Source organism: Gorilla gorilla, chromosome 7, assembly GCF_029281585.2.
Source record: "Gorilla gorilla gorilla isolate KB3781 chromosome 7, NHGRI_mGorGor1-v2.1_pri, whole genome shotgun sequence".
NCBI lineage: Eukaryota > Metazoa > Chordata > Mammalia > Primates > Hominidae > Gorilla > Gorilla gorilla.
In genome coordinates, this window is record NC_073231.2 from 43,517,501 (window position 1) to 43,534,433 (window position 16,933).

At 38.2% G+C, this 16,933-nt stretch overlaps 1 protein-coding gene and 1 long non-coding RNA gene across 8 annotated transcripts in view; one reads left to right on the plus strand and one right to left on the minus strand.

The window, feature by feature from the left end:
- ZFHX4 (zinc finger homeobox 4) overlaps positions 1-16,933 on the minus strand; it is a 187,847-nt gene that overhangs the window by 4,206 nt on the left and 166,708 nt on the right. For all 7 annotated transcript variants that reach the window (XM_019032824.4, XM_055348184.2, XM_055348182.2 and 4 more), the window contains 4 exons: positions 13,957-14,090; positions 13,369-13,569; positions 12,703-12,820; positions 6,762-12,179 (listed from right to left, as the gene is read on the minus strand). In XM_019032824.4, the coding sequence (XP_018888369.4) occupies positions 6,762-12,179; positions 12,703-12,820; positions 13,369-13,569; positions 13,957-14,090 (5,871 nt within the window). The remainder of the gene's footprint in view (positions 1-6,761; positions 12,180-12,702; positions 12,821-13,368; positions 13,570-13,956; positions 14,091-16,933) is intronic.
- LOC129523995 (uncharacterized) lies at positions 4,883-7,810 on the plus strand. Its single transcript, XR_008667648.2, has 2 exons — positions 4,883-5,063; positions 6,587-7,810. It is a non-coding gene; the product is annotated as an uncharacterized lncRNA (long non-coding RNA).

The following is a 16,933-nucleotide window of genomic DNA, read 5'->3' on the forward strand; positions in this document are numbered from 1 at the left end:
CGGCCACTGTCAATGTACAGAACAACATCGGAAGGCTGTATGCTTAACACCTAAATAGAACTCACTAAGGACATTGCTATATCAGAAAAGATGTATTATACACAATAGGAAATTCATGATCACCACCTAGAACTTCAACATGGGGCTTTCCTGTGTTTATAATATTTCTTATATTAGTTTTAACCCCCACCAATAACTCTAAGAATGTAAGCTGCATATTTTAGCAACATTTTACTCAGAAAACAGGCTCTCATGTTATGGAAGATGAATAACAAAAAACATCATCGTGAACTATAGAGGTTCCTTCCAATTGATACACCTTACAAGATCCCCATTCTGTTATTTATTTTAAGCAATTTTTACTATACCTCTGGGAAGGCAGACTCTCTCCGTCCTTCACTTGAGCAGTTTGATAATTACCACGTTCACTAAAAGTAATTAGCTATCAAATAAAATGAAATCCATCTGCCTATGTTCCAGTAGAAAAATACACTTACATTGAATAAAGAAGGTGATAAGCTAATTAAATAGCGATAGTAAACGACCACTGAAGACACCAAAAAACAAACAGCAGCGAAGTCAGAGCCATTCATTACTAGGACTGAACAAGGTTAGCCATGATTTCATTTTTAGGAGTGTAGGTTAAGTTGTTTGTTACCATCCTGACAACTTGCCTAACAGGGTACTTGACAGGAACTGCATATATTAACAGTCAACTTTACCACCCCCAAAACATGCTTCTTCCAGGTTTGCTTGTAGTATGCAAACATGATTCTCACTTCATTAGAGATGGGAAACTAAATGATCAATAGGCAGAAACCTGTGGGTACAGCATAACTCCTATAGGAATGTAAAAGATCTTTGCTTTGTTTCAAGTACCCAATGTAATATAGTGGCTGATAATAACCTACTACACAGCCATTTTTATGAGCTAGATAGTTGGCTGGGAAACTGAAGGACAGCTCAGGATAGAAAAGGGACTTGTAAAAGCCTGTGCCTTTTTTGAAGATGTTTTTAGAGGCAAGTAAAGTTGACTGCAAAAGGAACAGACCAGAAGTCTAATGGCTGGCTGACAGTAATTCATTCTTGAACAAGGGAAGGCTCACTACCAAATGATCATGACAAGGACTGTGATGGAGGTCTGGTGGGCAGAAGGAAGAATTAACCAGGAGAAGGTGAATAAAGTTTAATTATCAATGCACAGCTCTAGAGGGAATGATCATGAGACTTCATAGAGCCATCTTGTTAATATTGGTCATAGTCTTACCTCCATGCTAAATGCAACATGTGAGTGTTAAAAAAAAAAAAAGGAGAGACAGAAAAACTGCATGCTTCTTTTTCTTTAGCTAAGAAATTAAAAAAAAATAAAAAATAAAAATAAAAACCTCCGTACTTTCTTAATTGATCTTTACCCAACCGAGAAAGCTTAGCATTCAAGATACTGTGAAGTCAACATCACTCCTTCCTTGACCCTTATCCTTATCACATTACCCTCAATTAACTTAGGGTATTATTGGCTGCTCCTCTTTTTAACTTTGCTACACTCAACTCTTCTCTGACCTACTTTGATATAACTTCTACAGTTGTAATAGTGATAGTCTCTAAGGAGTTTATATGATGTTAGAAAACAATCTCCCAACATCCTTAATGGCAATGGGGAACTGCTGCTAAACATTCCATTTTTAAATAAGGAAACTGAGTCCTAGGAGTGTTATGACTCAATGGCAGATGAGCTAGAGGAGACTAAATTTTACAGCTGTCACTCCAATTTATCTTCTGGTTTAACTGAATCAATTTCAGGGTTTAAATAATTCAAATATTTAAGATGCAAAAAGAAAAGAAAATCCTGGAAAATAACATTATATTTCCAGAAAAAAACTGACAGCAAGTACACACATTTTACTGAAGAATGGCTCACACATTAAAAAGAAATTTAAATAAAAATGGCCCAAGCTTTACTGGTATACGATAGGAATGAATGAATAAACTCTCTGATCTTTAATCCAATTTTAGTAATAGATGTCTAGATTCCTGGGACTTAGACCTAGCCCTAGGGAAAACTGTGAAGTAATAGATATGCCTTTGGGAGCCCACAAGCATAACTCCCTTGCCTTTATTCCTACAATTCTATGTCTGGGATTGCCTTTCCACTTGCCTGTTTATAAAAATTTGTTGGCAAGAAAGAACTGAAGAAATGAATAAAGTAGTACGAAAAAGGTTCAATATATACTAGATTCAATAATTTTTTAGGTTTCTTCCTGCTATGATATTCTGATTTCACCACAGTATATGCTATTTTCCATTCGACAGTTAGAGGAACTAGTATCTAATTATAAAATTTCAGGCCTGAGTGATTCAGGTGGAGGAGGCTTTACTTGCATTGCTAAAATATTACAATGGTAGCCAGCTTCCTTTGCCTACTCACAAAACCAACCTTAGTTCTAGATCTCATAACAGTACAACTTCCTCATAAATAATTTTACCCTCTTTCACATAATTTTCCCCCTAAATCTGAGGAAATTACTGGCTTACCTATCTCTGACATGAAAATTTAAGACAAGATGAATTTTAAGGAACAGAGACATGAAAAAATAGCAATTGTGGTTAGAAAGCAAGATGGAGCAATAGTTGTTGACTTAGGTTTTCCCATCATGAAGGGTCTACATGTTTTTATCTAGGGTTACATAATGAAGTAATAAAGATTTTTAGAAGACTGCAATAGGAATCCCAAATAACCCTAAATCAAAGATTATCAGGAATTTTAAAAAAAATTCAACATCTTGAGGCAAAAAGCTGAGTTAAATAATGAGCTACTCTAAAAATTTTGGGAAAAGAGATGTAGATTAAGAATAATAAGCTATGTGCATTTGGCTTACTAGTAAAATAAATAAGCCTATAAGAATTTGCAGTAAAAATATCAGTAGCCAGAAAACCAGAAATAGAGGAGAAAAGCTGAACAGCAATAGAGATGTAGAGAAAGTGGTGGTAATTTACAATTAAATGCGTGTCAAATTTTATCTTTTTTCTAGTTATACTGTTAAATACACATTCTTTCCCATTTCCCAACTCCTACTGCAGTTCTCAGAAATTTCACATAGAATTAAAAATGTTTCTGTAAATAATCTCATACTACCATCATTTTGTTGGGTTTTCTTTCTCTGAAATAGCTACCTAGTCCTGATAGTAATACTTTCAGAAGAAAATGCCTGCTTCTTAACGCACTCATATGTAGTTCATTTTCTCCAAGTTTCTTTGACTGAGGTCCCTCAAGTTTATATTTGAGGTTGGAAATGAAAATAATTATGTACATGGGGCCAAAGACAATTGTGCTAAAATTATTAAGGACTTACTCTTATCTAGATTTACCCCAAATGTGCTAGTAAATTACATTAAAGTATGAGAAAAATGCAAAAGGCATGTTCTAAAGTTCCATTTAAGGAAATCAGCTTAGGCAGTATTTCCAAACACTAATGGAACATTTAAAATCAGACACTGCTTAAAATGATAAAGTAAATAAGTTAAAAATAGAAAAGCAAATAATTTTTTTATTCACTTTGAGTGTAATCCCAAAGCCAGCTAACACTCTAAAGGATAAAATATAAATTTAAAGTTTTCTAATTTTTCCAGGTATATAAACATACATTGATATTCTACGGCCATTTTCCCTTTTTTACGAATGATCATGATACAAAAACTAGGATGTGAACAAAAATTAAAGAAAAAAATAATTCATCTTATTAAAAAGTGAGCAAAGCAATAGTAGGTAGTGATACTGAACACAGGGCTGGCCACTGTTTAGGAAGCAGGCATACATGATGAATATTACCCTTGAAAGGGCCTTCTTAGTAATTTTGAAGGAATAAAAAATTTGCAGATTTCTTGGAAGATAAGAAAGTTTTGTGAGCATTAAAACCGATATCCAACCAGAAAAACAATTCTACCTCCCAAAATAAAATAAAGTGTATGTTTAAACCAGGAAATTCAGAAGTTGATAAATACTAAAACTGAACGTTTTTACACTGCAATTAAGCTAATTTTGGGGCGTAGCCTTTGAATAAACTCTTATGTTCATCTTACATTCACTGAAGCGATTTTTAGTGATTTCCTTCTAATCAAAATCTTGGAACCTACTTTCAAAGGGATGGGACATCCTTAAATTGAAGGCTTTTCCATAACTAAATCTTATTAAAAAGGAGCCAAGGGGAACTTGTCATATTCTCAAAGATGTTCATATTGATAACAAATTGTAGCAAGAGCCCAGGGCTTGTAAGAAACGCAGAAATATTTTACTTATAATGTTCTTTTGATTTTGCCTTAACTGGTATGTTTATCTCTCCCATTAAGCAAAGAAGATAATTGTTTGGTGACAGATAATATAGTAGAAAATGATCATGGGAAAATAGAGAACCACAGCTCTACTGAGCTGGTTGAAATAGTCAGCACTACCCACCATAAGTAAATTAACCTAATAAAGACATGAACTGAAAGTGCAGGAACTCAGGCGCTCAGGTGGGGCCCCACTGGTAATTCTGCTGTGTTAATGTTTAAAATCTCTCACAAAGGACTAAGTTGAGAGAAATTGAAAATTTCAGTAGGTAGCAATGTTCATGGAGCTTTTCTCTTTATAACACTCCCCAGCCTGTTTCAGTCCACGATTTAATAAAGCAGCAGATATAACAGATGTGAGTTCCTGGGTATCTTGTGTGTTTAAAGATACTCCTAGCCGTGGGTGGTGTGACTGCCTCCAACATCTTCTCACTAATGCTATTACAAATAGGGCCTGTATTTTTGGGAGAGGATATAATTTATGGTGAATAGAATGAGGAAAATGTTAGTCTATTTAAATATTTCATAAACATCTCTTTTCCTCCTTTCTCACTTTCTTTCACCTAGGCCCTCTGGGTGCCCATATCAGAATGACTGACCAAAGGGCAGTTGGCAGAAGGACCACTGTCCTAACAAAGGCCTTCAGACTCACTGGAGAAAAAACAAGGTGCTTTGACCACCACTTATTGGGATGACAACACAGTCATCATCAATCAAAGTAGACTTGTAGATTAAAGGTACAGATATTTCAACTGTTTTCAGCCCATGTAAAGATATCAAAACTCTTCTATTTTACATAACTGATCACAGAAATCTTTCCATATAAGATATTTTTCTGAGTCAATAATCAGTGGTATATAAAATGGGACCAGAAAATAACAAGACTCATACCATACGCAAAAAAAAAAAAAATCTGTCATTGCATTATTCTTCAAACACTTGTATTTTACTTAAATAAAATGTACAACCAAAACACTTAATTACAGCTCTAATATTTAAGGCTCCAAAATTGTCTAGATAATGAAGCCCAAAGTACCTTTGGGGTGAGGGAAGTTGGTATGACAGTTCAAGGAAGGGACATGGCAGACATTTTCTTGGTGATATTCTTTATATGTATAGTTCCATTCTGCTTCTCTCAAAAACTAGCTGACTCAGAACAGAAAACCAGATAAGCTAGCGGTGGTTGAGGGGCCATAGGATGTCATTGTTTTCACACCTCCCAAACTAAAAGTTAAAATAGGAATAACTTAAGATCACAGTGGCAATTTTGTTTTTTGTAAGAAAATCATGGAATTGAAAAGTTTGAAATTTATGTAAAAATTCAACTTGTAAAAATGAAAAAAGCTTTCCTTATTTTTTGTAAATGTAGATATATATACATATAATTAGTGAATTCTAGATGTCCCTTTAACATGTTAAATTTTCCTTTTAAAAAGAAAAAAATCATTGATAATTTAGAAAACAAAACTTACTTAAATTATAAAAGAACCATGTTTTCCTATTTTGGGTGATATATAACTTTTGTTATATTTTTGGCTACATGATTGGCTAGCACATTATATTCCATTTCTTTAACATAATATAATTGAATACCTATACTTATTCACAAAATCTAAACTGTGCAAACTGCGTATCTTTTGATGAACACACAATTAGATTCAGCATCTGAGGTTGCCTCAAACAGCTTTACAAATTTGTTATGCCTTAAGTAGAAACTTTAGCTGGGGCTAGGGGTGAGGGAATAAAGGCATGAAGTAATATTAATGTATTTCTAAGGTTGCTGAATTTATTTAAATAACAAGTAGCAATGGATGTTACAAAACTCAAAATTGTATAGCAATGCTAAATTCTGTACTATCACAGAAGTCATATTTTTAGTTGTTGAACTTCAAACATAAGTCCTATTAATCTGCCAGGAACCATGTGGGTGAATACCTGTGGCTGAAGGACTCAACTTTTGAACTCTGGGTGTCACAGGGTGGCGGCGGGGGGACAAACAAAAACACCACCACCCCATCCCTTGGAAAGAACATAAATTAAGATACCAATAAATGTATTACTTAATGTTTCATTTTTCTTAATATGTGTACCAAATACTAAGCCACATGTGAGTGCTGGAATGCCATCTGAAATCAAGATTGAAATTAGTATAAAAATAAAATATTTCTATGACATAGAGCTGTAATGATACAAATAATTAATATATATCTGAGAATCTGCTGTGATCTACCTAGTCTTTATTTTTCTGTGTGTGTTTCAGGTTGACCTACTTCCTGGTAATTACCTATAGCCAATATAATATATACTTTAAATAATGTATTGATTTCACTAGCTGAAATTAAAAGAAATCCAAAGGCACCCCGTTCTTGGTTACATGTGACTGTCTACCTGATGCTACTTAATTAACTAGACTGAGTCTCCTTTAAATGACTTACTGTTTGAATTTTGTGGAAATCCCGGCAAGGAGGATGGACCGTTCATTCCGGGGAGAAGGACTGGAGGAAGGCCGGGGAGTCCGGGGTAGGCTGCTGGCAGGCTGATGCCGTGGAGAGAACTGCTGTCCATCATGCCTGGCTGCTGTACCGTCAAGCCCAGCACGTCTGAAGCTTTCTTTATACGATCAAGTTCTTGCTGTGCCATCAGCTGCCGAACCGTGGTCGGAGCCAAGTAATCTTTCTCCCGATCGAGCTGACTGCCAACGGTCTCCCTCACTTTTGAAATGTGCTGTTTGGAGAAAATGTGATCTCTGATGGACAAGCGGGCAGAGTACTTCACCCCGCAGAGGGTACACTCTGGTTTGGTGCCTTCCGTTCCGCCTTGATTGATCATGAAAGGCTTCCCTATGTTAATTTTAAATTTCTTTTCCTTTGCCCTTGCATTTTGGAACCACACCTGGACCACGCGTTTGGGCAGACCAATCTCATTCCCTAACATTTCACATTCTTGCATGGTTGGAGTTCGGTAGTCACTAAAGCAAGCCTTGAGAACCTTGAGTTGAAGATTGCTCATTTGAGTTCGAAAACGCTTGTGACCCGGCCGATCATTACTTTTGGATTTAAAGGGATTGCTGGATCCGAATGGATTTGGGGAGCTCGGGTCCGCTATGCTGGACGTTTCGCTGCGGTCGGCGTTGTCATCCGGGTCATCTGTGATGTAAAAGCTTTGGTCGTGGTCGCCATCTTTGTCATTGAAATGGATGGATGGGCTTGTGAGAGAAAAGAGAAATTTGTCATCGCAGACCTCCGTGGTAGGTGTGGTTGCGGGTTTTGGCAGAGTATCCAGAGTTTTTGGCTCTTTGGGAGACAAAGCCGGTTTCACATCTCCGGAACTTCCTGTGGTGCTTTCCATTTCAGTGTTTCCCTCGTCTCCGGTGGTGGCGTCACTGATTGCCGTATTAATCGATGAAGTCTCATCAAAATCGGTTTTATTTTGATCATACCCAGCCTCAGCAGGAGGGGCATTTAAATTCTCTACATCCTCAGAACACTCTGCTTTAAAAGAAGAAGGGCTTAAAAGATTCTTCGGCGACAGCTCTGCTGTTTTACTAACAGGTGTTGACACTGTAGAAGCCAATTCATTCTCACTTGATAGATCAATTTTAGTTAATGGCAAAGATGGGTAATCAAAATAGATGTATTTCTGTGGGCTTTCTCCCCCATCTTCGGTGGATATTAAAGGGCTTGGTGGCAAGCTGTAACCTGCCTGCTTTCCTTCATTCCAGTGCCGAGAGCGAATGTGGCTTTCTAAGGCCGACTTTGCTTTAAACAGGGCTCGGCAAAACGGACACCGTTTATGAGACTGTGCTGGACCCACCGCCCGGAACTGGCCTTTCCTCTCCCGCGCTCGTGTATTCTGGAACCAGACTTGCACGACCCTTTTTTTCAGCCCGACTTCGCGGGCAATATGATCAAGCATTTTTCTGGTAGGATTGGAATCCAGCAAGTATTTTTCATAGAGTATTTCCAGCTGTTCCGGGGTGATCGTGGTTCTCAAGCGTTTATCTCGGTGTTGGTCTTCACCGCTATTCCCTCCTTCTTTTTCACTGCAATTATTATCTTCTTTATCGTCTAGTTTCCTTTTTAGGGAAGCAGCAACCGTTGTGGGGGCTGTGGTGTGGGAGGAACTGGCCTGAGGGGGCATTTGAGTGAGGGAACTGCCTAGCAGTTGTCCAGTCATCAGCGGATTGTTGGGGTCAAATATCATGTAGGGCATGTCCATGGGCCTTTCCAAGAACGGAGAGTGAAGGAATTGGTTTTGAGCAGCAAGGAAGTGCATGTGCTGGTGTTCCTGCCAGAGTTCCAGAGTTGGGAAGGCAACTGTACACTGATCACATTGGTATTGTAGTAACTGTGGAGGTAGACTGTTCTGGAGAGACGTCATGGAAATTTGCAGTGGACTGGAAGGGACCGGTGTTTGAGAGGCCGAGGGAGGTCTTCCGATAAGTTGGGGTTGTTTTGGTGGCTGTGGCTGTGGCTGTGGCTGGGCTGTGGATGCCTGTGGTGGGTCCGAGGAAGTCGATGCTAATGGCAGGGCTGGTTTGGTGCCTTGAGAAGGGGGAGAGGGGTCACTCTGCTTTGGCTTTTCTGCGGGATATTCAGGTTTTGGAGAAGTCTTCTCAGGTTCTGGTTTGGGTGATGGAATCAGGGGGGTGCTGGTCCCAGAGCCAGAACTTGCTGCAGGGGCAGCAGCGTTTTTGGCTGCATCCGTTTGGCCAGACACTGTGCAATGCTTGTATACCACTTGATCAGTGGCATCCATGGAGTCTTCTGTTTGGCTTTCATCTTGGGCATCATCATCTTCATCCTTGTAACACTGCTTTTTCTGATGCGTAATCAAGTCAAAGATCCTGGGGAAAACTACATTGCACTTTTTACACTGGTACTGCATGTTGCTTGTTCGAATGTACCGTTCATTAGTGAGTTCTCTTTTTTCATTATCTTTTGTTTCTGCTTGATTCTCATAACTCTTTCGTGCTTTCTGACGAGCATTCTGGAACCATACAACAATAACCCGGGTAGGCAGATTGAGAACAGTGGAGAGTTGTTCTATTTCATCATCTTTTGGGTAAGCGTTTGTGTCAAAAAAGTCTTGCAGAACCCTAAGCTGGTAGTCAGTAAATCTCGTTCTAGAAGACCTTTTACTGAATGATGCATCAGATTTGTAATGTTCTAAAGAGGTGGGCTGTGGATCAATTCTGATATCTTCTAAAACCGTTATAGGAGGGTTACTGAAGTTGTATGGTGAATCTTTATTTCTCTGTCGTTCCTTAAAAAGCGTATTTCGAAACCAGTGTTTGATAACTTTTTGGGAGAGGCCAGATTTCTCTGCCATTTCCTGGATCTGTTCTTCACTTGGAGAATTATTAATGTCAAAATAAGCCCTCAGGATTTTTAGCTGATCATCTGTAATTCTTGTCCGTGGGCGTTTGAACTGAGAATGTCTTAAGAAGTTGGGATCTAATCCGAGCTGCTGCTGGCAAAGTTGGGTGAGGTCTGCAGAGAGTGCGTCCATCTGTGGCAGCTGCAGGGCAAGCTGGGGAGGAAGCGCAGGGTGTTGCACAGGTTGCATCATAATGGAAGGAAAGAGCGGCAGGTCCAGAGAAACCGGCAGTTGGACCTGTGGAGGAGCAGAAGGTGGAGGAGGTGGGGGAGGAGGAGGAGGAGGAGGAGGAGGTGGTGGTGGTGGTGGGGGAGGAGTGGGTGGCGGAGCTTGCAGAGGAGTAGAAACCGTGTTGGGGATCTTTACAGGACCCATAGAAGAAGGCTGTGGAGGAGCCGGAGGCAAGGGAGGAGGAGGAGGTGGCGGGGGCGGCGTTTCTGGAGAAGATGGAGAAATTGGATAAAGCTTGTCATAGGCCTCCCTGTATTGACGAGCAAATTTTTCTAGCGCTCCATATGGAAAAAATTGCCCATGTACATGTTCTTGGTGACTCTTTAAAATAAGAACATTGGAAAACAATTTACCACATGTTCCACATTCTAGTTTGTCAGTGTTTTCACCTTCACCACTTTTGCCCTTCTTCTGTACCTTCTGCCTGTTTTCGTTATACTGAATGACCAGTTCAAAACCAAAGTTTTCCAATAACGCTTTGGCAGCATTTCCTCTGGCCCCTGAAGCTATTCGGGGTGGTGGGATGGATGGTTCCAAGGATTTTTGCTTCTTTGTGTCTTTGCCTTCTTTGAGTCCTTCACTTTCATTTATAAATTCCTGCTTTGGTTTTTCTGGCTTTTCAGAAATATCTTCCGCCTCCTTATAAGACGGCACGTCCTTCATGATTTGGCAGTCTGCACTCACTATGTTACTTTGCTCTTGTTTCAGTAATTTGCTCGCCTGCTGTTGCTGCTGCTGCTGTGGAGGTGGTGGCTGCTGCTGTTGTTTTTGAGGCTGCAGCTGGGGCTGTGTGGCTTGGTATTGTTGTGCTTGTTGCTGTAGTATCTGGAGTTGAGTTTGACCAACGTGATGTTGGGTTTGAATCTGCTGCTTCAGGTCTTCAAGCAAGGAGCCAGCCATTCCTGTCATGCCAGGCATCCCAAATGTGGCAGAGCCTGGCAAGCCCAAATCTGGCCCCAAGCTGAACTCCGTCCCAGGTATGTAAAATGGAAAGAGAAACTGAGGCTGCTGAAACTGCAGCAGTGCTTCTGGTGTCATAGGAAAATGAGGCAAAAAGGCTGGGTTTAGAAACTGAGGCTGAAAGAATGCGGCTTGCTGTTGTAATTCGTGCTGTAGTTGCATCTGAATTTGTGCTGGTGACTGTGGTGGGTGATGTGTAGGTTGAGCAGAGATTAAATCAGGAGTTTGCTTTTTATTTAATTCTTTGGCATCTAAATGGGTATCTTTGCTGTTTACAGCTGCTAAACTCATGGAATCTAACATCCCCTGGCCAGGGCTGTTGACATTTGCTGCAATGCTGTGCCCACCAGCCACATGACCACTGGGCTCCAGCTTTGCAGCCCTAGCCTTTGTCTGGTGGAGCACAGACCTCATGTGGATTTCCAGTGTTGAGCTTTGGCTGTATGCAACATTGCAGATGCTGCACTTGTAGGGTTTGTTATCTGTGTTGCTGTTGGTTTCTTGTGGGACAGGACTGGAGGCTTCCTGCAAAACTTTTTTCAGCTTATGCAAGTGAGAAACTGAATTATAGTGGACCAAGAGAATGTTCTTTTGGGTGAATGACTCTTTACACACTGTACATTTATATGGACGAGATGGATCAAGGAATTTTTCCATCGTAAAATTGGGCCCTTTTCTAAAAGGTAAGGTCCGCTTTGGTTCAGAGCCCATGTCATCTGGAATAGAGCTACTATCACTTCCTACAGGACTTGCTTTCCCTTCGTGGTCCACCTCATACTCTCTCTCCATTTCCTGCTCTAGACCATGGTCATCCTGGGCCATAGTTTCGCTCTCTGCCCACAGTTCTCCATTCACGGGCAAGGAGGCATATAGCTGTTGAAGTTCAGCTTCACTCAGTTCGGGGTGGCCTGCTTCCAAGTGTTTTTTTAAAGCCTGGAATGTACGGAAACTGCGCTGGCAGAGGTTACACATTGTCGCAGCCCGAATTGCATGATACTGGGAATGTATCTGAAGCTTCTGCATAGTTTTGAAAGCCAAGCTACAATGGTTACAGCGATACTTGTAGACATGACGGTCAGAAACAGAGAGCGGTTGCCTTTTTTGCTGTTCATTTAATTGATCTTGCATTGTGTCGGGGATTTTCACATCCTTACTGCTATTTTTATTCCATTCTGAGACTTCCAAGGGTTCTTTAGTTGGTTTCTGCTCCTCATTCTTTACTTCCACATTAGCCTTTGAATCCTCGAGACCTGCTATACTTTTGTCATCCATTGGACTTTCACCTATTAGGAAAAAGCACAAACATCTCTCTTACAATAAGAAAACCTACTCCTTAAATATTAATTAATATTATAAATAGTAGCCTCTAAAGGCTTCTGCTTAATTAATTGTTTGAAGAAATGTTTACTGAGCAACTACTATGTGGCAAGCACTGGACTGGGTACTGGGGATATAAAGGCAAACAAGAAATCACCCCTGGCCTCAAGAAATTACAGAAAAGGGAAGAAAGCAAGTCAAAGGTCATTAGAGCTTGCTGCAATTAGTGTGATACTAAGGGCCATCCCTTGGTGTTCATGAATTAGATCACACAGAATTTTCCTGGGTGTCTGACACTTGGGTCCCCTGAGGTCACTTACAGATAACCAGACACAAAATATGCCTTGTAAAATATGGCTTTTTGAAATGGCATACATTTTTCCCCTATGCTTTACGAAAATCTTTTGATAGTAATAATCTATGGGCACCACCACAAATGCAAAGCACCTAAGCGTATTGTCCACAACTCTTGATGATAAGATGGCATACCTGAATATTTCCCAGACCCCTCAGCTGTCATGGCTGCAGGTGTGTCCCGCTCTGATTTCTCAGAGGCAGCTGCTGGCAGTAGCATACTGTTTGGCATCATCACATCAGGGACAGGCACCTTTGGAAACCAAAGGGGTTTATGTTAAATGTACCCCAGAAATCACAAATTCCATCACATCTCTCTTTTGCTGGTAGCATATCCCACTTACATTTGTTTTTTCTTAGCCAAAGCAGGGATGTTTTGCAGATGTTACAGATCAATGCCACACCTTCCCACTTTAGATCAATGCTGTGGTAATGTTGTATTATTATTATTACTATTATTATTATTATGGCTTAAAGGTTTCTGTAGGTTTATTTTTTTATAATGATAATGAAGCAAGTTTGAAATGCAAGGTGCCCACTGGGGTTATTTGATGAACATTATAGATATAAAAAGAAGACTGTAAAATAATGTTCTTTACTAAGCTATGCCTTGTACCATATTTTTTTCCAAGCAGAAGAGGTCACAAATGGGCCTTGAGTGTGACTACTATAACACGAGCAATAGCAGAGCTTTAATTAGCTCTGAAGAAATACATTTCTATAAACCAATAATTACAGATTTTATATTGATATTCCTGACACAGATTATGTCACACATGCATCAATATTTGGTATCCTTACTGTCATAAGCAGCTTCTCCACACAATCTGGAGACACACTGTGCAAATGCGTCAGATGCAGTTGGAGATGCATTTTGTTGCTGAGGACGTCCTGACAGAGAGGACAGCAGATGACCGGCTGCACCGAGTGCTGTGATAGGACGTGCATCTGGATACGACTTTGGTCCCTACTATTGTAGTTACAATAAGGACATTGATAGAACTGGAAAATATTGAATAAACATGGCCACTATTAGTTAATGCATTTCTTATTTGATACATAGTAGTTGTATTTTGGGGGTACATGTGATATTTTTGTACATGCTTACAATGTGTAATAATCAAATCAGGGTAAATGGGATATCCATCACCTCAGACATTCATTATTTCTTGTACTGAGACCATTCCAAATCTTCTCTTCTAGCTATTTCAACATAGTTAATGTATTCTGATGACTTTAGAACATCAGAGGTAATACCAAGAGTTAATTACATTGCCAATTGCAATGTCTACATACATTTCAACAGCATGGAACCATTTGGGGCTTTAAAACTATCAGGAGCAATAAAAAATAAAGATTTACACAGTAAAGGGGAAAAAAAGTATTTACCTGTTCATGACAGAATTTATTGTCCTCTGTAGGTTTTGACCTTTTTGTTGCAACATCCTCTTCTTTTGCCAGCAGGAGTGGCTGGGTACCCCCTGCCACACTAACTTTTAGTTCCTTCTCTGGTGTGATTATCCCTGATTCCCAAAAAGAATAGAACAAATCAATTTAAAAACACAATTTCGAAATGAGAAAAATTATGTTTTTCAAACATTTGCGACTCTAAACACACTGAATCACAAAAAGAACCGACAAGCATTTTAAATAATGCTAATCTCAAAAGGCAATAAGAACACTTCTTTTTGTCCACTGACTAAGTGGACTTTATAAATATATTTTAAAATGTACTCCTGTTTCATGTTTAGATAACCCTAGGTGGCCTGGAAAGATTCATCAATAACACATGCTCTCTGGTGTCTCAGAATGCCTTTACCACATTAAAGCAAATCTACTCCCTTTCACAAATACTAACTTAAAAAATCATTATTTCTACTAACATTTAATTACCTATCTCTTTTCTAAAATTCTTTGACACTTAAAATATTTCAACATTCTGAGAAGGACTGACTGGTTATAATTCAGAAACTCAAATAATAATAATTTTATGTCATGAATGGATTTAAAAACGGAAAGGATTGTAAAATTAATCATATATATCTGCTGCTGCTATTAGTGATTTACTCTTTGCTGTAGATATTTCAGCAGTTGGCTGTACATATAACATTTAGTACAAATCTCAAGAAGACAATGGTTTTATGAGGTTAATCCAAATATTTGGTGTTAAAAGTGATTTCAGATTTTGCCTAGACCAGCAGTGTAATGTGTAGGAGCCTCATACACATCAAAGAAAAGAGTGCAATTCTAATTTCCCAATCTAACAGAAAATTCTTTCCAGCATCAATTTGCCCGATAATCTCCTCTGCAAGGCTAGATATTACAGCGACATTGGGTAGGCATGTCACATACATCTCACGACAAACACAAAACCTCATTTACCAGCCATTCCAATCTCATCATAGCATGGCATCATCTGACCTTTTTTCTGCTGTTTATTATGAGTATTTCTAATTTTAACTTTCAATTTTCACCATCTTCCAGTCAATTTGCAACTAAATTATTTCCAGGGTGAGGACACTATCACTGGACAACTGGGTGCAAATACATCTTGAAATGCAATGAAGCTAAACCATTGATTGCTATCAGACCCCACGTAAATATATAGTCCAGGCGTAATCTGATTGTATGCTGTGCATGAAGATTTATCTTGATTTTTTTTCAATCCACATACGGTTCATATAAATGAACAAATTGCACCTTATTGCAAAATAACCCAGTTTTAATTTAGAAATAAGGTCAAGGATGTTATGGAAGCAAAGCAAAAATAAACAAAAAAAAATATTCTATTTCAACTGTGGATAGAGATGCATGTTTTATACCTTATAAGTAATTTCAGAAATTTCAAATTCAGAAAGAAATATAAAAGCAAGAGTGATTCCATGCAGATCAAAATTAAAATATAATTTAAATTACATCATGACAATAATTTTATTCTCTTGGGGTTCATGGTAGATACAGAATTAATGCAAAGTTTTCATCAGATTATACTGATACTACTGATTTCTAGATTTACAAGCACTAGAATTTATTTGAGTTGGTACATTTGTCTTCATGTATATATATATGTGTTGGAGAAATTTAGGTTATTTCTAGATATTTGAAAAAATAATTTATGATATTTGAATTTGAATGAACTTAAATCCAAGAAAGACTGGAAAGTTTCATTACACTTATTTAAAAATGCCCAAGTATTTGATATTGAAAGATATGTCAAAATAGGAAAGTCATAATTCCTATTACCTTGTCATAATTAAGTCTGGAATCAAAAAATATAAGTTTCTTTCTCAAAGCTGAATATACTTTGGAATATTGTTTTAGAAGTGTTAAAAAACAAACATTTAAGAAAACTATGATATTTTATATTTTCAAATAAAACTTACTGCTTAAAGTGTCAAACCAAGTTGTATAAAATCATTGCCATTTAAATCAACCAATGTCTATCAATTGTCTTCTCCTGTGAGATGTTTCTTTAAATGTTCCCCCACTAATAAGTAAGAATATGTTTCCTTAGGAGAATAATACTCTGTCATATCCCCTTATCATTCTTTTGCGTACATGATGGAATTGGACATGACCAATAAGTCGATCCGGGTCCCTGTGCCATCAAAGACTGTCACACACAAGTTAAAAGAGAATTTCCATGACTTAGTTGCTTGCAGGCCCTTTGGATCATCAGTAATAGAATAAATATTTCAGAAACTTATAAATCTATTAAATGTATAGCTATGGACTCATTTCCATAAGCATATATAATGTGTATTTTATTCTCATATTGAGACTGTCAGGGATCAAAAAATGTATTGATTTCAAGATCTGGAACATTTTACTAGGCCTACACACTGGTATGCATAATGTATAATTAATACCATGTATATAAAGAATATATTTATTTTATTTTTATGCTTATTAATATTCATCAAAAATATAATTGCTTTTGAATTTAGTGATGTTCTATGCTGTATCAAAAAAGTAAGAGTTAAGTTTTAGGGTCACTATCACATGGCCGTTGCAACAACTGTTGGCTATAGTATTCAATACAGTTATGCGTCACCCTCAAAATTTTTCTGGCTAATTAACTTAAACCATAATCTTAATATAAGCCAGGAGCCTCCTAAAGACCATTTTGTTTGAAATTACCAAGAAGTTATAAATAAAAGCTAGAACATCTAACATTAGCTAGGTATGTCAAAAATGCATGGCACTGATAGTAAGGGGAAGTAGAGAATATTGAGATGTGGTAACATGACAAAACAGACTCTGGAGGATGAGGCAAGTCATCAGGATTATTTGTAAAGATGAAGGATGTTACATTCTATGCGTGTATGCCTTTCTTACTCAAACGGATACTATCTTAGGTTTCATA